A 19,951-nucleotide genomic window follows, 5' to 3' on the forward strand; every position below is an offset into this window, starting at 1 on the left:
CAGGTGCTGCTTAGCCCAGGCAAGGTTGAGGTGGGCTGGCAGCTCTTTGAGGGTCCACTTGGACCCCTTTTGTTACTAGCAGTGGATGGTCAGGAACCCGTCGCACGCTTTGTGCAGTGACAGAGTTCCGTTCAGGCCCGTGGGTGCCAGGGCTGGTGACACCCCAGTGGACCGGTGGTGGGGTCGGGGTTCAGGACATGCTCCTCCTCTGCAGACTGGCCCTGCTCCTCGCCGAGGCCTCACCAGCCTCGAGGTGGCGCGGAAAGCCCAGCGGGCGCTCTGCGGGAGAGTAAGTCACACAAAACCAGGGCTATGGAGAGAGGAGTTTGGTATAAATACTTTATTAAAGAAATAGTTTTTTTTTTTGTTAAAAAATACGACATTAGGATTTGGGGTACCAGTCTTTCCTCACAGAGTCACAGTGTAAGAGAATCAGTTCTCAACCTCTCTAGGGAGCAGCAGGCCCTGGGTCAGCAGGACGTCAGCGCACGGGAGAAAAGACTCCAAGATTGACCGCTGGCCCCTGTGTCTGGGTTCCGCCTGCCTTTAAGACTGGGACAGCCCGGGCAGAGAGAGGCCCCCCACTGTCCCCGGGAGAGCCAGCATCAGGCACAGGCGCTAAGGAGGGACGCAGTGAGATCTGGATAAACAGGTAGAGTTTTTATTACTTGTAGTCAATGGTCGTGAAATGCCCTTCGTTGGGTACCATCAGATGAGGTAGGGAAGACATTCCAGAGGAAATTTGTTAATGGGGCGACATTTTTATTTCTGTACATTTACATACAAATCTTCCCCGAAGGTACAACAGGTGTGACATCATGCAGACATTTAGCTTTGAACGACACTTGGGAGCTCGACTGAGGCTTGTGCTGTGAGCAAGCACCTCCAGGCCCCGCGGATGTGCACAGGACACAGCCCCGACACAAGAGACCACCGCTGGGGGCGCGGGAGGGACTGGGGTATCCCCCACTAGACAGGACACACAGTGCTGCTTTTCCAGAACACATATGAAAGCGGGGTGCCCTTGAGACAGGAAGCCTGGGCCTTCCCGGCACGCGCGCGGGGTGGGGCCGGGGTGATGCCACTGTCTGGTTTGGCTGTAGAAAGTGGCAGCGCTTCCTTCCCAAGGCGTATTTTTGCTGTCTCTGCTCTGTGGCCAAACCGACTCAGCAGCCCCCTTCCTCTCCTTTTGAGTGGTGACCCCCTTTGTAGAAAACAAAACCCTTAAGGACAGTTTCCTGTTTGTCTCCGGTGCTAATGTTTGGGGTTCCTTACAGACTTCTGGAAGAGAACAGAAGGAGGCCCCTCCCACCCTGTGTAGGGAATTCCCATTGTGCCTACAGTGCCACAGCTCCCCCCTACCCACACCGGAGCGGTGGCAGCACTTGGGAGTAGGGGTGGGGGTGGTTGGAGGGCAGATGTGGAATGGCAGGTGCCTGAGAAGTGCTCCCCAGAGCAGGAGGAAGCAGGGCTGAGCAGCCATGCAGCCTCCTCCCACCCAGAGTGAGGCAGGACTGGGTGGGGTCAGGCGGGCCGGCGCCCTTCTCACTGGTACGGGGCTTCAGGGGGCTCGGCCCACCGGGCAGCTTTACTGCTTTGGCTTCGTTTTGCAAAGGTGCTCCTCGGAGCGTCAGGTGACCTGCAGCTGAGCCGGTGCCACCACAGTTGCGCTCCTTATCCTGAGGCCGCTGGATGCCGGACGCCAGATGCCAGAACCAGGGCCCCCGGCCCAGGGATGCCTCCTACCAACCGCCAGCAAGTTGGCGTTGCCCATACCCGGGAGACTGGTTGAAGAGCCCGGCCCACCGTGGGCTCATCATGCGAGCTAGTCCCGCTCCTGGGGACGGCGCCGTCTGGACTGGCCCCGCATTTCTGTTGTCACTTAAGATGGAGACCAGAGGCCCTGGAGTGGGAGTCTCTCAGGGCTGCCCTTCTGCCCCTGGAGAGCTTGGTGGCCCGGGAAGCTTCAACATGTCCCCTAGAGTGTGTGGGACCACAAGCACTCACAGGCCTTAGGTGGTGTCAGGTTGGACACATACCCGGCCAGGTGTGTGCCCAGGGGCCTTGCTGGCTCCTCCCACCCCCACCCCCCTATGCCGGCAGGCCTGGCCTCTGCGTGTATCATGTCCTGGCCTTAGCGGGCCTGCTGCCAGGTGGCTTTGTGTAAGTACTCTAAAAAAGGCAAAAGGTAGTATTTCACAAGTTTGGCACGCAAAGGCTGCAGGGGCACAAAGAAAGGCCTTTCAAATGAAGGTGAATGCGGACTCACATGGAAACACAGAACAAAGGCGACTTAAAGACAACGGGGCAGCAAGGATGAGCAGGGAGCTGGGGAAGACTGGCCAGACAGCCCCCCCAGCAGCCCCGTCCTTGAACCAGGCTGTGGAGGCCCCCCACCCCCGCCAGTGCCACCAGCAGATACAGGCTGCGTGCGCCGGAGCCACCCCACCAGCGTTACCGTTGCTCAGCGGGCGCCTGCTGCTGTCCACTGGTTTCGGAGGAGAGAGGTGAGTGGCGAGGGTGAGGGACAGATGGGGGAGCTGGAGCGGGAGAGGGAAGTGAAGTTGACCCCACTCTGGCCCTTTGTTTCCTAGCGACCATTGGCTGGAAGAGACCAAATGGCTTCGCAGTGGTGAGAGGCCCCTGCTGAGGCAGACACGTGGCATGAGCGGGAGGTGGCGATTCTAGGAAGAGCCCAGGCCGTCCAAAATGCCAGGTGTCTGCACTGCTCCAAGGTGGCACCTGCCGGCTCCTGGAGGAGCCTCTGCCTTTCCTCTGGGCACCCCTTGGACAGGTGGACTGGCCTGACCCGGAGAGGTAAGAGGAAGGAAGCCTCTGTCGTCGTTGGGGCGCAGGAGCACAGCAAGCCCTTGGCGCCGGGGGGGTGGGCTGGACTTTGGTGGGTTATTGCTTCTCTCCATTTGTCTTGGTGCTTAAGAGACTGACGCCAGTGGACTCACCTGGAGACGCCACTCTTGCATGCGCCTCCCTGCGCGGGCAGGTGGCAGGCGCAAGGGGACAGCTCCTGCAGGTGGTCCGGGCTCTGAGCAGCGAGTTAGTGAGGGACAGTCATCCAGGCTGGTGATTTCTACATGGTGTGTGCTCAAGATGGGGGGGACGGGCCGTGTTTGAGAGCATCCCCTCTCTGGCGGGGTTGCCTTTGTTGTCTACGTCAGTAGTTCTAGTGGTTTTAGTTCAGAAAGTAGCCATGTTTTCAAGTAGTGCTGGAGCGAGCTCTGGGAGGGGATCGATGCGCAAGGGGCGCGTCTCCGATCCCCGGGTGTCTGCTAGTTGTGGCTGTGACTGTGGGAACAGCGGCCTTACTGCCAGAAGCACTGACGAAGCCTTTATGCTTTCCCCACAGAGCTTCCAGCCTCAAGTACAACAGGATGAGCATGAAGGAAAGACTAGGCTGGTCTGAAGGACACCCGCCAGCTGCTGTCCCCCGACACGGCACAGAAGCTCTCACCTGATGCGCCAGCTCCTGCGAGACCCAGACGCACCCCACCCCGGGAGCAGCCTGATGGCTCACATTCCAGCTGGCCTGAAACGCGGGGTGGCTGGTCACACAGGCAGCGGCCACGGAGGCGCCACCAGCCTCCTGGAGAGCTGGGCCAGAAGGGGCGCCCAGTGCTGGTCACACGCCACATCCTCCGAGGGCTACCACGTTCTTCCTTGTCAGGAGGTGGTTCTGTTTCGAAATCAGTGAGAGGAAAGGGAGTAAAGTGCTTCTCGTAAAAATGACCAAAATAAATACAAACATTTAATGGCAGAAAAGAAAGTCTTTGAGGGCTAATTCCAAAGACTTTGCTTCCTCAAACACATGATCCGCAGAGTTTTGGAAAGAGAGGATTCCCCACACCACTTGACAGTCTCACAATTTGGTGGCATCAGCAGCACAGGTGGGCGCCCCGCCCCAGCCACAGGAGGCCCCCCGCTGGCCTGGCCACCTGCCTGGAACTACATGGACTTCATGCCGTTGGCCGTGGCGCTCTCCGGCAGCCCGTCCCCGGGGGCGGCCGCGTCGTGCAGACCCGAGTAGTCCTTGAGCTCCGCGTTGGTGAGCAGCAGCGGCTGCTCCCCCTTCTTGTGGGGGAGGAGTGGCTGCCGCGTGTAGTGCTCCCCATTGGAGATGTTCTCTGGCAGGCTCTGGTTCCTGCTCTCGGGCAGCAGAAGGATGCAGATGATGCAGATGAGCGTGCAGCAGGCGAAGATGATGTGGTGCAGGAAGTAGCCCTTCTGGTTGTGCAGCTCAATGATGGGCGCCGTCAGCATGCCGAAGCCCGCGCTGGCCAGCACCAGCCCCAGCCCGCCGCACCTGCAGGGGCACAGCGCAGCTCAGCCCGCGCCCCACAGCCGCCCCGCCGCAGGGCTGCCAGCCCGCGCTCAGCTAGTCCTTTCCCTCTCACCTCGTGTTACTGAATTTATTTTGAAATTCAGGCCACTTCTGGTGCCTGGCAGCACCACAATACATAGACACGTTAACAGCTAAAGGAGCATGCTGAGAAGGACGGGGGTCTTTGACACCCCACTTCCAGCACGGACAGACCATCCAGCTGGAGAGTCGGCAAGGAAGCAGTGCCCTTAAATGACGGGTGAGATGGACTTCGCAGGTACTTAGCGCGCGACACCCGATTCCCCCCCAAAACCACAGAACTCACATTCTGTCCAAGTGCTGATGGAACGCACAAGGACGGACCACAAGTTGGCACACAAAACAGGTCCCCGTGACCTTCTGAGGACGGAAGTCACGGCACGCACCTTTTTAGATCATCATGGTATGAAACTAGAGATCAGCCAAGAGGGAAAACCACAAACCCGGAGCACCAGCCCCGTGCTGCGGAGCAGCTGGGAGGCCAACAAGGAGCGCAAGGTGAACTCAAAGCACAGCTGGAGGTGGGGCCTCCTGGTGGCGCAGGGGTTGACGTCTCAGTGCTACCAAGTGGCCTGAGTTTGAACCCCAGCCAGGGAGCTACCTCTCCTGACTCTGCTGCTCCCCTCAGCAGTGCGTTTCAGTCAGTCCACCTGTTCTGCTCCCCACTCTGTCTCTAGGAACCCTCTTCCCCACCTCCCCGCACCTTTGGCCTACACCCCAGTTCTTATAGGTATAAATTAAAAAAACTCTGGAGACAAGTGAACATGAAGACTCTCGGAACCTTTGGGAGGCAGCAGCAGCACTATTGGAGGGGAGCTCATAGCCGGCGCCGCTGTCTCTCAAGGAAGCAGGAAAAAAGCAAAACCAGAAAGTCAATCTAGAGATCAAAAAGATCAAAAAGAATTTAAAAATCACTGAAACCAACGCTGGTCCTTTGAGAAGGTGAACAAAATAGTCCAGAGCCCTTTACCCGGAGTCGCGCAGAGAAGGAAGAAAACCCGCTCACGGTGGAAGCTGGCGGAGGAGCGCCAGGACCCGCGGCCGCCCACGGACCACCTGGAGGACCAGGCCGAATCCCTGGGACCGTAATCCAAGGCTGAGTCAAGAGGGAATGGAAATCTGGGTCATAAAACTGAACTGAAAAACCTCAAGTCCGGGGACCAGATGGCTTCCCAAGGGGAGAGGCGCCCTCTTGCTCCCCTGCGGACTCCTCCAGCCCAGACAGGGTCACGGGAAGTACAGCCCAGAGGCCGGTGGAGAGCAGTGGGGGGAAGCAAGAACGGGGGGGGGGGGGGGGAAGGCAGCGAACACGCAAAACACCCAGGACATCCCCAGCCCGGACTCCAGCTCCCACCACAGCTGAGGCTTGGGGGCCTCTCCCCTCCCTGTGCCGGTGGCTCCCAGCTTCACAGAGCTCGTGGGGAGAGGGGTGGGGCAGGGCAGGAGGGTGGGATGGGGAAGGGTGGAGGGGGGAGAAAGGGGGATGGGAGGGAGGGGGTGAGGGGAGGGGTGGGATGGGGAGTGCAAAGAGGAGGAAGGGGCAGGGGGCAGGGGGAAGGGGTGAGGGGCAAGGGGGATGGGGGTGGGGGTAAGGGGAAAGGTGGGGAGAGGAGGGGTGGAAGGAAGGATGGGCATGGGGGTGGGGGGAAGGGGTGCGGGAAGATGAGGGGTGGGCTAATGGGGTGGGGGGAAGGTTGGGATAGGGAGGGATGGGGTGATGGGTAGGGGGATGAGGGAGAAGAGGGAGGAAGGTGAGGGTAAGGGTGATGGGAAGGGGAGGGAGGGTAGAGGTGGGGATTGGGATGGGGTGATAGGGTGGGGAAGGGGTGATGGGTTGGAGGGATGGGTGTATAGGGTGGGGGAAGGGGAGGAGGATAAGGGTGAAGGGTAGGGGGAAGGGGTGTAGGGTGGTGGGAAGGGAGATGGGGTGAGGGGATGGGGTGATAGGGTGGGGAAGGGAAGGTGGGATTGGAGGATGGGGTGAATAGGGGTGGGGAAGGGGAGGTGGGGTGGAGATGGTTGGGTGATAGTGGGTGGGGAAGGGGATGGTGGGGGGGGATGGGGTGATAGGGTGGGGAAGGGGAGGTGGGTAGATGGATGGGGATGGGTGATAGGGTGGGGGAAGGGGAGGTGTGGTGGAGGGATGGGGTGATAGGGTGGGGAAAGGGAGGGTGGGGTGGAGGGATGGGTGATAGGGGGGGGAAGGGGAGGTGGGTTAGAGGGATGGGTGATAGGGTGGGGGAAGGGAGGTGGGTGGAGGGATGGGGTGATAGGGTGGGGAAGGGGAGGTGATGTGGAGGGTGGAGGTGATGATAGGGTGGAAGGGGAGGTGGGTTAGAGGGATGGGGTGATAGGGGGAAGGGGTGATGGGGTGATAGGGTGGGGGAAGGAAGGTGGGGAGGTGGGATGGGTGAAGGTAGGGGGAAGGGGTAGAGGGATGGGGTGATAGGGTGGGAAAGGGGAGGTGGGGTAGAGGGATGGGGTGCTAGGGTGGGGAAGGGGTGATGGGTAGAGGGATGGGGTGCTAGGGGTGGGGGAAGGGGTGATGGGGTGATAGGGTGGGGAATGGAAGGTGGGGAGGTGGAAGGGGTGAAGGGTAGGGGGGAGGGTGGAGGATGGGGTGATAGGTGGGGAAGGGGAGGTGGGATGGGGTTTGGGTAGGGAAGGGGTGGTTGGGAGGGGGATGGATGGTGTGTGGTGGGTCAGGTAGGGGAGGGTTTAAGGGAGTGGGTGGGGGAAGTGAGGAAAGTGGTAGAGGGAAGGTGGCATGGAGGGGATATAATGGGGTTTGGGGAGGGGGGATGGGAGCAGGAATAGGGTGATGGGTAATGGGGAAGGGGTGGTGGGGGAGGGAAGCTGGTAAGGGAGGGGTGGGAGGGGGTTTCGGTGTTGGCGGTGGGGGGGGTGGAAGGGAGGTGGGAAGGGAGGGGGATCGAGGGGTGGGGGCAAGATGGGGCAGGTGGGATGGGAGGTAGCAGGAAGGGGTAGAGGCCAAGGGGCAGAGGTAGGGGTGGGGGAGGAGGGGAGAGATGGGGGTGATAGGGTAGGTGAGAAGTCGGGAAGGGGGCTGTTTGGAGGGCTGGGGAGAGGGGCTAGGGGAACAGCTTGCGGGGAGGGGAGAGTGGAAATGGGGGCAGGAGGAGAATGGGGTAGGGGAGACTGGGAGGCCGGAGGGGATCCTGAATCCTGTCAGGTGGCCTTCTACCCAGTAAAGCTGTGCACAGCACAGTCCCTGCCAGGGCCCCCGTTTAGTTTTGGGGGAGAAAATGAGCTGAACCTGAAATTTATATGAAAACGGTAAAGGACCCAGAAGGGATGAAACAAGGTTGAAGAATAACAGCTTGGGAACTTACCTTCCTGTCTTCAAACTCAGTGTGAAGTCCTGAGCTACCGACTGCAGGGCATTTGGGCGCGGCGCAGCCGTGGGGAGCAGGGCGCAGGCCCACACCCTGCCTCCTGGGCCCGCCGACCGGGCCCCTAGACCCCTAGCCCCTTACCCGGCAACACGGGCCCTTCTCACAGGAGTGGGCACCCAGGCGGTGCCGCCCTTCCGAGGGGGGGCTGGCTGGAGGTGCCTGGACAGTCAGCCTCCTGCTCCTGGGCCCTTGGCACTCAGAGGAAGGTCAGTGGGGTTCAGGGGAGTCTCCTGGTACCAGCCCCTTCCCAAGTGAAGGGCCCAGCCACCTGGGCCCTTCTTAGGACGCTACCTCTGCAGTGCAGCTCACCCACCTGCCGTCTTGCCCAGCTGAGTCGCAGGGGCCAGGCCCTTTCTAGAACACTAGCGGCACACGGTGCTCAGTGAGTACCGGGGGATGGCGGCTTTGGAGGCAGGAGGTCGGCTCACCCTCAGGACCAGGTCTGGTTAAGGGGGGGGGCACCCACCTGCTGCAAGGCCTGCGCGACGGGGCTACCTCTAAATGCGGATGAGCCAGCCAGTGTTTTGGGGGAGTTCTGCCACTGAGGGAACCCCAGGCTGGCACACGGACGCCAGCACACCAGCTGGTGACATGAGGTGTGTTAGATTCACCGCATGAGGCCCAGTGGCCACCACATGCTGACCACCTGCCTGTGTGGCCCCCGGGCCGTGCCCGCGGACCTGGGCCTGTTCCTGCCTCAGGGTGTAGGGAGACTCGAAACACAGCTGCCCCCTACTCCCCCCAAGCAATTTCGCTTTTTCTATCAGGACTCCCTGAAATTACCCGGGAGGATGAGCGCCTCAGGAGTTCTGTTTGGCTTAGTGTTTTCAGTTTTGGACCCCTCAGTGGAGAGAAGGGGTGGCTCCACGCTGGGGTTTAAGGCTCTGGCTGCAGGTCTCCCCCAAGTGCAAACGCTGGGCCTTTCCTGCGCGTTCCTAGGCCGCCACGAGGGGGCAGCAGGGGCCCGCGCGTGGGTACCCGGCTGGCGGATCCACGTCCTGCCTCCTGGTTCCAGCTCAGGATGCCCAGACATTGCGATACCTGCTGCCACCTTCAGTCACCGGCGACACCAGGGGCTCGGGGACAGAACCGCGGCACTGGCACGGCGCCTCCCAGTCACCTGCCAGACCCGCGGACAGCAGCGCACATTTAAATGCAAGAGACAAATCTCCCCTTTCCACGTCCGCTTTCCAATGGCTTAGTCTCCACCACACGCCTCTGCACTGGACGGGGAGGGCGGGCAACCCCTCAGTACCGGACTGAAGGAGCCGTGGCCTGGAGTGTGGGTGGCCCCCCCATCACAGCCCCACGCGTCCACCTGCATCGAGGGGCTCCCCCCACACGGCTAGCCTGGGTAAGGCCCCAACTCGACATTCCAGGGGTCTCCTGACACTGAGGCCGAACAGTCGTAAGGCAGGGCCTGGCCCAGTCTAGTCTGAGGGCCATGAGCCAAGGGCTGGCTCAAGGACCCGCCCATGGCCACATGGGGACTGTGGGTGCGTCCCACCTGGCTCACAGGCGGACACCCTGAGTCTCAGGCTCTAGGCCCCGCCGCTGTACCCCGGTGGCGGCCTGTCCTGCTGTTTTCATTCTAGCCCTTGGCTAGAATGTCCCTGGCTGCTGGTCACTCACTCACCATTTTTCATGGGCCTTGGATTTTCTTTCAAGAAATTTCACAAGATGTTAAACAGACTAGCGTGGCCTCTAGACGCCACACGACACAGGTCACGCCTGCCCCCATACCTGTCCCCGAGGCGGAGGGCATCGGGGCCCACTTCAGTCCAGAGGGAGAAGGCAGTCAGAGAAAGGCCTCCTAGAAGGCTCGTTCTAAGAAGTTTCTAGAAGAAGAGCGGGGCTGCTGGAGGTGGGGATGAGATGCCCACACAGGAGGACGAGCTCAGGAGAACAGGACCAAGAACCCAGTGCCCAAGCTCTGCAGGAGTCTGAGGAGGGACAGAAGCGGGTCACCTGTACTCAGTGCCCCTAGACTCCCCACATCTGGGGATGCACCGGGAGGCTGCTCAGGCTGTGGCTCCCCCCTGCCGCTTGCAGACACACACGGGGGAGAAAAGACCTGCCACCAAAAGCCACCCACTGCTTCTGGATCAAGCAGCGGCCACTCTGCCTGGGCCCAGGGAGACCAGCACTGCCGATGCCCAAATCTGAAAGATTCTAGACCCGATGAAGAGCTAGAACCTGCTGCGTGGCTGCGGGGGAGGAAGGACAGGGTCGGGAGGGAGCACGCCTCAGCAACTGGACTCTGGCCGACCAGCCAGCCCTCCAGAGAGTGTCCCGGGATGAAGGGCTTGTGCATGACTCTGGGGAAAGTCCCCTCCTATTTGCTTCCAGTCCTGGCACCCTGACCTCAGGCCTACTGTTCTCGTCCAGAAGATGGGATTGAACCAGGCGATTCAGGAAAAGGCTAGTTTGTACAGCGAGCGCGGCTCTCGGGCCCCCGCCGCCTGGCCTGCGACTGGTCTGCGTGAGTGTGTGTGTGTGGGTGCCCTCCTGGGGGCCCCGTGGGAACTGCTCTGCACGCCCATGTAAGATGGGGTGAGGCAGGCCTCACAGCGACTGACTCACTGGTGACCCCAGAAACACTTGCATCCTGGCCAGGACACCCCTTGGGCTACATTTCCTTTCATCCTCCATGAGCACAGGACACCACTGAGTGGCCAGTGTTTCCCTAGCCCGTCCGCTTGGCAGGCTGGATTCCAGAACACAGTCGCTGGCTTCTAGCCCGAAATAACCTCTCCAGGCTTGCATCAAAGGGGAAAGGATTCGGTGGTCCCCCTAAACCTCGGGGGCCCTGAGGCCCTCGGTGGTGCCAAAACTGTAGGCAGGACCACCCCCAGATACACAAGGCCGGGCCCAGCCTATAAGCGAGGCGCACTTGGAGAGGAACAGCCGCCACTAACACAACAGGACTGACAACACACCTGAGGGGCGCCTGAGTGTGTCTCTCCTCTCCAAATGGCTTCTCAAATTTTCGAGGCTCGCCACAGGTAACCGAAACGATGAGACCTTGGGTGAAGCGGGGGCTGACCACGTTGCCCCTAGTTCACTGGTCAAGCAAACCTATTAGGCGACTAGAACGTCTGTCCACCAACAACCGGCAGCCGAGGCCTCTGTGCAATCACAGGCGGCGAGGACGGCGGGCAAGCCCCAGGCCTCGTTGCTGCAACCACAGCTCTAGGACACAATCCTCTCTGCGGGGCTCGTGTGCAAAGGGGGGACGCGCCACTGGGTAAGGAGAAGCGGGGGACCGGCTCGGCCCGGGGCGCCCCGTGCCCTCCAGTGTGCCAGCCTGGGCTCACCACGGGCCGGAACGGCATGAATCACCTGCACTTAATTGCTCTTTTCTTAAATGGACAACTTGACATCCCCCGCCCGGGTGCGAGCAGCCTCCAGGCTTGGCGTGTGTTGTGCAGATCTTGGAGTGAATCAAAATGAGGTCATGTGAAAAGTCTCCCGTCAGCACGCCGAGGCGGGGAGGGCGGCCCAGCCCAGCCCACTGTCCGTCCCATCTGCGCCCCTGGCACGGCAGCCGCCCGCTCCTCTGGGATGGTCCAGCCTCCCCCCGCCCTCCTGGGAGGCTGGGGCCCGGCGCCCTCACGCTGACCTGCGCACCTCCCGGCCCAAAGCCTGCCTGTCCTCACATCTCTAAGTCAGACGCCAAGGGTGTTCCCGGAGGTGGCCAGAGCACTGGGCCTCATCCACCAGGACAGGCCCGGGCTGGGGCGCAGGCCCGAGCACACTGCGGGGCAGCCCCGGGGAAGAGCAGGCCTCCCTGGAACCGAAGCAGCATGAGGCAAGCGCGTGTGAGCCTCCCAGACAGGTGGGGGCTGGGGGTCGGCCGCCCCAACTCCTGCGCCCCCAGGGTGTCAGCCTCATCAGTGACAGAGCCTGCTGGGCGTCTCCCATCTCCCAGGCCTTTCGTCCCCCCAATAGCCAAGAGCCTTGACCAGGCCTTCTCTCTGGATTAGCGACATCCGCCTTCCAGGCCCGTAACAACCATGCAGCCCTTCTGGTTCACGCTCTTGTGAGATAGGTTTTCAGGGAGGCCCCTTAGAAACTGAAGTGGGAGCGTATGCAACATGAGTCACCTATTTCTCTCCCTTCCCAGTCACCCCTGAAAGGCTCCCTGCTCCCTGTTGCTGCAGCAGCTGCTGGGATGCTACCCAGGGACAAGTTCCCACCTGACTCAGCTGCCTGGGGTCAGGGCAAGGCTGCCTGCCTGGCCGCCCCTCACACAGGCCGCACCCTGGTCTGGGGGCCGGGGTGGCGCCTCGAGGGCCAGGCTGCTCCCACCGGCGTCCAGGAGGTGTCCCTGCTACGCACCTGATCACGGTGGGGGTGATCTCCGCGCAGAAGAACACGCTGAGGCTGCCCACCGCGTGGGAGGCGAACATGCCCACGATGGAAAACGTGATGGAGAACTTGTCCTTGACGCTGTCGCTCATGCCTGTGGGAGAAGCAGGGGCGTGAGGGTGCGGAGGTGGGCAGAGGAAGCTGGTCAGGCGGGGCAAGCAGAGGCAGAAGGGAGGCGGGCAGGCCACAGGCAGGGATTCCTTCTCCCCAACCCCCAGCCACGTTGGAGGCGCAGACCAGAGTGCTCGGTCCCCTGGGCACCCAGGGGCACCTCCAGGCTGGGGAGGGCAAAGCCCTCTTGGCGGGGGTTTGCTGGGGTTCCTGCAAGCCCCTGGTGAAGGAGACCCCCGGAGCTCAGGGTGACTCCTGAGAGCCAGGAGGGCCGGTGGCCCCTGGAACGGTAGCCACATGCCCCTGTGCCTGTCCCCGATGGGCCTCGCCCCCAGAGAGCCTGGCATCTGGCCTTGGGTGGCAGGCCTGATACACGGGACAGGGCCTCGGCTCAGGCTTGACGGCAGGGAACACACACTGCGATAACCCAACCAGAATGTGCGGGCCTGGAGGGACGGTGCTTGGCCATCTGGGCGTCCTGCATGGGCGCAAGAGTCCAGCCTCCACCACCGCTGCGCCCAGGCATGCAGCTGGGCTCACACATCTGGGCACGGCCCAGCCCCCACAAGGCTGAGTTCTCAAACTCGGGGCTCTCGGTGCAGGCAGCCAGGGTGGCACGGTGGGGTCCGGCCAGGCAGGGGTGACCAGCGGCCCAGGAAGCAGCACTGCCTCCCCAGGTCCCCGAGGGCGGCAAGCTCGGGGCTGCACAGCGGGATAGTATCGAGGCCAGCCTCCAGCACCCCCAGGGCTTGTGACCTCCCCAGCGGTTCCTCCTAGGACAAACGGCAGGGTCAAGGGGCCTGAAGGGGCCCCCAGGGCCAGGGGAAGAGGGGGGCATGCGTGCAAGCAGGGAGGGAGGCGCTCTTTCTAGAAGCAGGAGGGAGGAAAGAATACGAATATACGCTTATAGTGTCCAACCTACGGCCAACTTCAGCTGCAGCTCTGGAGGGCGGGGAGAGGAGGAGGAAAGGCAAACCACAGATGTGTGAGTCTTTCTGAAACGCCCGTCTGGCTGCAATAATCAGAGCCAAGCGCGGCAGGGCGCTGGGACTCACCTGAGTCTGGGTGCTGGCTGTATTTTCCGATCACTGGGCCCAGAAATAGCATGGCGTGGACAGGGACAAAGAAGGTGGGAAAAGAGGAAGGAAAACTCGTTAGGTAAGAAGTTTCTCCGCTGCGTTCTGTGTTTCTAAGGGGGCTGCCGGCCCCCAGGCCCCCGGGAGCTCCAGCTACACCCAAGGGTGCCAGCTGCTGGGACCTGCAGGCAGGGCGTCAAGTCAGTGCCTGAGGCTCTTTTTTCTGTCCAGAAGGGAGGGCATAAAACCACCCTGGCCTCTGAGACCAGGGAGAAAACCATCCATGAGAACAGACTCCGGGGAGTGTCCCCGAGCTCCAGCCTCAGGGTCCATTTCACGGTGCGGAGAAGTATTCCAGAGTCATCGCTGGTCTGGGCTCAAGGAAAACCCAGCAGGTGGGGGCTGCCTGGCCGGGAGGCATGTCTGGGCTCCAGTCTCTGGCCCTCACGGCTACCGGGCTGCGTGGAGTTCCTCTGGCCTCCATTCCCGGGGACAGAGGCCTCTGCGACGGCCGGAGGAGGGAAGCTCTCAGGAGGCTCCAGGAGGGGCCCCGGGCATCCCGTCCAGGGGTGGGCCGGTGGGGATGATGCTTAGCTGTTTCCTTATTCATCATGGCTGAAAATAAGACCAGGCTCCCAGCGAGACACTGGACGTGGGGGGACCTGACCAGGCTGCATTTCCCAAGCTGGAAGCGAGCAGTTCTGTGATCTGCCGGCACAGCAAGGCCAAGCGTCCAGCCGCGCTCTGCCCTCCTCTGCTGGATGCAGCTGCCCCGCCACCTTCTGTGGGGCAGCTGGACACGCCAGGTCAGTGCTGCCTGGGAGGGCCGGGCGGTGGGATCTGTCCCCTGGAGGACCCGCCGCTCATCCCCAGCTCACGTGTTGGGGGGATGGAGACGCCTTTTCCACACGGGTATCTGCTCACGAGCAGCGGTGTTGGGCTGCATCCTGCTGGAGGATTTGCGCGCTTTCCTTTCAATTATTCGTTAAGATTCACTGAGAAGTTCTGTGGCCCAAAGAGAAGCTGATGAACTTGGGGATGTCTCCTGAGTGGCGGTGACCCAAAGCCAGGCTGCAAGACGGGGTGATGTCCCCTGGAGTCCCGCCTGAAATGAGTAAGCCCATCTTCCGCGTCACGTGACATCCGGCGAAGAAACAGTCTGATGGTCAGCGAACTCATGTCCCCCGGGAGGCTGCGGGCCTCGTGGGCAGGGAGCGGGCAGCCCAGCCCAGCGCCCAGCCCCGGGGCTGGCCATGGAGGTGGCGGGACACAGCGTGTGCTTTCCCAGTTTCCTCAAGCTGTTGATCTTGGAAGAGCAGCTCAGGTCTCTTGAATCCTTTCCACAGTCTCCAGCTGCCCTTTTGCATGTCCTTTGGCTCCGCCCACCTGCCCCTCCCTCTGGGCCCTGCCCCCCCAGGCCCCGCCCCACTCACGGTTGAGGAGCCCCAGCTGCAGGAGGGAGGCCAGGGCCGTGAGGATCATGAAGAGCAGCAGGCCTCCCCTGCGGCCCAGGAAGCGGACCACCACGCACATGGCCAGGCAGGACGCCAGGGCGATGCTGGCCACGGTGTAGTAGTCGGCGTAGAAGTTCTCCAGCAGCGGCACCTTCACCTCGTGGCCCATCATGCTGCGGGCGAAGCAGTGGTGGATGCCGTAGCCCGTCAGCCTGCGGGAGACACACAGGGGGCGTCGGGGGGCAGCCACCTGCAGGGAGGCCCCGTGGCCGGTGTCCAGGAAACGCGCAAGACAAAGTGAAGGCGGGAAAGTGACAGGTGGTGTCCCCTCAAGGTGCACAAGCCCCCCCCTGCCGTGACTCCCCTAGACGGATGATGGTGTGAGCAGGAGGGAGGGGCACAGAGACACCACCCCCAGGCGTCCAACGGGAGGTGGGGGGGGGAGGGGGAGGGGGTCCTCCTCCCACTGGCTGAGCTTGCTCGGGGCTACCAGGTGGCCCGGTGACACCAGGTCACACCGCGACCCAAGTCTCCACCTCTTCCTCAACATCCAGGGGTCTGGCAACTTGGGGTTCCATGCCTAGAACAACCCACACACCCCGAGATAGCCAGGGGGCAATCAGGCCCAATAAAGATGTGGACTCAGAGACTTGGTTTCCATTTTCATTTACCTGTTTCCTCCCCTCAGCCCGGACAGCTCTCCCGCTGCCCCACGGGCTCACCTGAGCCTGCGGGAAACGCGTGTCCCTGTCACTGCAGGCAGGTGCGCACGCCGGCAAGAGCGGGGTGTGTCTGTGTGCCCAGGAGGCTGAGGAGGCGCCAGGGCTTCAGTGGGCCCTTTTGGACTGGACTTTGAGGGACGCCACCTGCCGTGAGCTCCTGCCTCAGGCTGGCGCTCAGCATCCATCCCAGAGCCACGAGTTCTCCTCTAGCCCTGAAAATCCCTTTCTCCCAAGTGCCCCCCCTCAAGGGCTTTGGGATCCCTAAGTGCTTGTGCAGACCTGGAGGATGCATCAGGTCCAGTGCAGCCGCCCTGCCCCAGGAGGACGCATCCTGGCAGGACACGTGCTTCTCCCCCGGGACGCTCAGCACAGCCGGGTCCCCGGGCGGTGGTTTTATAATTAGCGCTGCTGGAGCGCCTAGACGCCGGGCCCCTGGGGACGCTCCTTCCTGGTGCGCTGAGGTCCCAGGGAAGCCTTCCGCCCTCCTGCTCCGCTGGAAGCCAGTCCCGTGGCCTCCGCCGTGACCCTCCTCCCCACCCTGAGTTCCGGGACTCACGAGTTCACACACAGGACCACGATGTTCTTCCACAGGTTCCGGGTCCCCACCACCTTCACGATGCACACCTTCTTGGGCCTGCGCGACAGCTCCTTCTCCAGCTCTGCAGAGGAAGGGAGCCCCAGCCTCAGCAAGACCCCGGGGCTCGGCGCTTGTCAGGAAAAGGGACATTTTTGTCTTGTCTTTTCTGTTAAGCCAGGGCCAGGAGTTGGCTTTGAGATTAGAAAATGCGTTTCCAGAGACTCCAACTTGGCAGCTCGGATTTCCCCGTGGGACCTGGGCAGAGCCGAGGGACCCTGCTACACTCTTCTCCCTCCAGGAGCATTTCCTGAGACTGGAACCCAGTGGGACACACGGGCAAGGCTGAGTGTGGCGCGTCCGCTCGGCCTGATGCTGGACAAACACAGACAAGTGGTTCTTTTCCTTAAAGAGTCTCTCTGGGCTGCACCCCTGGCTCAGACACACCCGCTTCTGGACTGTCCCCAGAGAACCCACTTTTCCGCAAGAGAAATGACTGTGCACATGGCATGTGTGCACACACACGCACACATGCACACACACACATGCACACCACCTGCAGGTGTGGATCAGCTAGTGGTCTGAAGCCTTTAGGAGCTGGACAAACCAGGTTTTGGCCAAAGTGAGCCAACCACAGTTACAAGAAAGAGTTTCCCTGAGGCTCAACCAGCTCAGAAGGCCAATGGAACAGGCTCTTGTGGTTCTGTACAGGGTGCTCCCCAGGAAAGGGGGAGGTTCCAGGTTCCCTGCCCCACCCAAGGGAGGGTGGAGCTGAGCAGGGTGGAGAAGAGGCTGGAGAGGAGACTGAGGAAGGAAGGAAGCAGGATGGGGAGCCAGAAGGAGACCTGGAGGAGGCACATGGAGCAGAGACATGTGAAGAAGCTGCACTTAATTCTTGGTCCTGAACTGGGTGAAACAGACAAGGGTGAGAGACCCGTGGCAGCTTTTATCTTGGTTTTGATTTTGCTTTTTTTCCTCCCAGACTTGTCTGTTTCTGACCCTTTTCTGTGGGTCCCCGCTGGAAGGTGCCTTAGACTTGTAGCAGGCTTTGGGGCCTTGCTCTGGGCCAATCCCATTTGGGTGGACATTCACCCACGAGGGGAAGGGTAAATTTGGGTGCTTGATTTGGAAACTATATTCTTTGTCTTCTCTATATTATACACTAATTGTCTTAAACTTTCTTTCCATTAAAGGTCTGTATGTTTTGTCTTGATGAGGCAGATGGCAGAACCTATTTAGAATAGGCAGATTTGAGGGTTTTGGGGCGCCCCTCTCCCTGGCCTGTAACAGTCCCACTGCCAGGCTAACTGGGCAAGGGGCTCACTGAGGCCCTGGGCCTGGCCATTTCACAGGGCAAACCAAGTCAGCACCTGGCCGCAGGACCTCCAAACGGTCTGTGCACAGAAATCAGTGTCCTGGCCCCATCCTGCTCTCCCAGTCAGGTCTGTCCTGGGGGTCATTCCTTACTGGAGCTACAAAGAGCAGACCTGACAGACCAGGTGGAGGCCAGTGCACCTCAAGGCCAGGGATGCGAGGAAAAGCTGAGAAGCTGTCACAGGGCGGCAGGGATGGGGAGGCAGAGGGCTGGCTGCTGCCCCGGGGAGCCAGCGGGGACAGAGATCACCAGCAGGCAGACAGGTGAATCTAGGCAGAGGCTGAGGAGACGGGGTATTAGCCGTGTACCAGACGCAGGTTTCAGGGTGATGGGTGGGCCCTGCCTTTAACTGTGGGAAGCCTGAATAATCAGAAATTCAGTACTATCCTTGCAACTTTTCTGTAAACTTAAATTGTTGCAAAATAAGCTCACTGACAATTTAAACAGAGGTGGGGGTGGAAGACCTCACTCTTCTGAAGGAGTCCTTGGTGCTCGGATGGAGATGATGGCCTGGGGGACAGGAGCAGCCCTTTTTGCTTGTTAGGGCCACCCCTGGGTGTCCCAAGGTGGACTCTCTTCTTTGCTTCCTCTCCTGCCATGGAGGGAAGTCACAAACCTCATTAGTAAGAGTTTGAACCATAGGGTTTGGGAGAGTCTATTAAAAAAATATGGGGGGAGTGTCAGTGTCAACATTTGGGGCAGAGAAGGGAGAAGGAAACCCTTTTTCCCTGTCTAAGGGGTACCTGAGTTTCCAGAAATTTCTTCCCATACAGAGGTCTATGCCCAAGTGTCTGGTGGGCACTTTCAGTCTATTCTCTGCCCCTCTTGGCATCCAAGCCTTCCTGACCTGTATTTCCCCCTCTGCAAAGCCAGGCTGATTTGATGGGTAGCATCCTGTAGGGCAAGTGAAAAAGTATCAGACTTTTCTGCTGTCCCGCCATTAGCATTAGTGATGGATCCCTGTGGTCCTACACGCATGCCTGATGGTGGGCACCTGGGGTAGGGTGTGGGCATGCGTAGGTGAGTGCACCTGGGCTGAGACTGGCTTATAATGCGGCGTCACGGGGACGCCAGCAGTAATAGAAGAACCCAGCAGCAGAACGAGAGCAGAGCCGGCAGAGGAGCAGAGACCCCGAGAGAACGCCAGAATGCCCAGGAGAAGTGAAGACTCGCTGGGGGCTGGAAGGCTGGCAGGCCCCACAGCCCGCTGTGTACCTGGTAAAAGCTCAATAAAGGCCTGAAAAAGCCACCGAGGGCTCCAGGACCCTCCTTTACCCGTCTGCTCGGGTCATAGGGATCCTGCTCTGTGCCCATCCTGCCACTACAGTTGGTGTAAGTCAGCAGGATGATTCCATGCAGACGGGTATGGAGCCTCTGAAGACCTCAGGAGGGACCGAGGAGGGGCACACTGTGAGCCTGTGACAGCGCTGGACGAGCCATGGCAGCACAGGCGGTGACCAGAGTCCGGAGCTGTGGGAAGAGCTGAAGACGCTGCAGGAGCACAGGAGGGGGACAAGGTCAGGGAGCTGCAGGACGAGACCTCGAGTGGAGGAGGAGACAGCCCTGGAGGACCGGCCCACCACCCCTGAGGCAGCAGAATCATCGGGGAAGAAAGGGCCACGATTCGGAGCTCACCCAGTACTGATGCCAGGGAGAGGCCGATGGAGTTGGACTGACAATCCCGCCAGAAGGTGGAGGAACCTTGGCAGGTTGAGGTTATGTTTTGGGGACTCTGGGGGAGGATGGTGTTGTTTGTACAGCCCAGGGGATGAAAATCAAGGCATGGGAATTTGGGCCTCGGTGGCCAAAGGCAGCCCGCGCACTGCCCGGCACTCCTAGGGCCACAGCCCAGAGAGGCAATGGCCAGAGGAGAGGAAGGGGCGGGCGTGACAAGAGCCCAAGAGGCTGAGGGAGGAAGCCCTCGCCAAGTTGTCTGCAGCCAGGCAGAGGAGATGTATCGAAAAGCCAACTTAGAAAGGCAAAAGCTGGTGCTGAGATTGGGAAGCCCTGAGCAGCTGTTATGCACTAAGTAAGCTCAAGAAGGCCAGTGAGTCTCTTAAAATCACCTGTGGGTGATGCCCTGCTCACGGCTGAGTGAGGGTGACGAGCTGAGGAGCCCGTCCTTGGGCGACGTGGCTTGTGGTGGAGCCCACAGCCGAAGAGGGGACCCAAGAGAGGCCGCATGTGGAGCTTGTATCCATGGATCCCCGACCCATGTGCTTGTGCAATGAGCACAGGGGTCTGCGTGTCACACTGGCGGCTATGACAGCCCAGTGTTGGAGCGACCGCAGACAGAAACCCTGAGGATTGGGTGATTACCCCCAAAGAGTACAGAATCCCCAATCCAGGAGTGAGTGCATCCTGGGGGTGGATGCGGTGTGTGGCTTGTGGCCGAGACCACAGCCGGAGAAGGCCAGGAAGCCTGACGGTTCCTGGCGTGTGACGGCAGATGCCTGAGTGGTTCCCCCCTCGCATGA

General features: G+C 60.8%; 1 protein-coding gene across 2 annotated transcripts in view; it reads right to left on the bottom strand.

The window, feature by feature from the left end:
* Positions 1 to 330: 330 nt before the first annotated feature.
* Positions 331 to 19,951, bottom strand: part of SLC22A23 (solute carrier family 22 member 23) — a 150,237-nt gene continuing 130,616 nt past the window's right edge. The window contains exons 6-11 of one of the 2 annotated variants that reach the window (XM_054698427.1): positions 16,082 to 16,184; positions 14,783 to 15,015; positions 13,329 to 13,361; positions 12,133 to 12,256; positions 3,955 to 4,318; positions 331 to 3,691 (exon numbers count right to left, since the gene is read on the bottom strand). In XM_054698427.1, the coding sequence (XP_054554402.1) occupies positions 3,961 to 4,318; positions 12,133 to 12,256; positions 13,329 to 13,361; positions 14,783 to 15,015; positions 16,082 to 16,184 (851 nt within the window). In that variant the 3' untranslated portion in view covers positions 331 to 3,691; positions 3,955 to 3,960. Of the gene's footprint in view, positions 4,319 to 12,132; positions 12,257 to 13,328; positions 13,362 to 14,782; positions 15,016 to 16,081; positions 16,185 to 19,951 lie in introns of both variants that reach the window. The other variant, XM_037519187.2, reaches the window with a different exon arrangement.

Source organism: Talpa occidentalis, unplaced genomic scaffold (assembly GCF_014898055.3).
Source record: "Talpa occidentalis isolate TD23 unplaced genomic scaffold, MPIMG_talOcc4v2.1 talOcc4.2, whole genome shotgun sequence".
Classification (NCBI taxonomy): domain Eukaryota; kingdom Metazoa; phylum Chordata; class Mammalia; order Eulipotyphla; family Talpidae; genus Talpa; species Talpa occidentalis.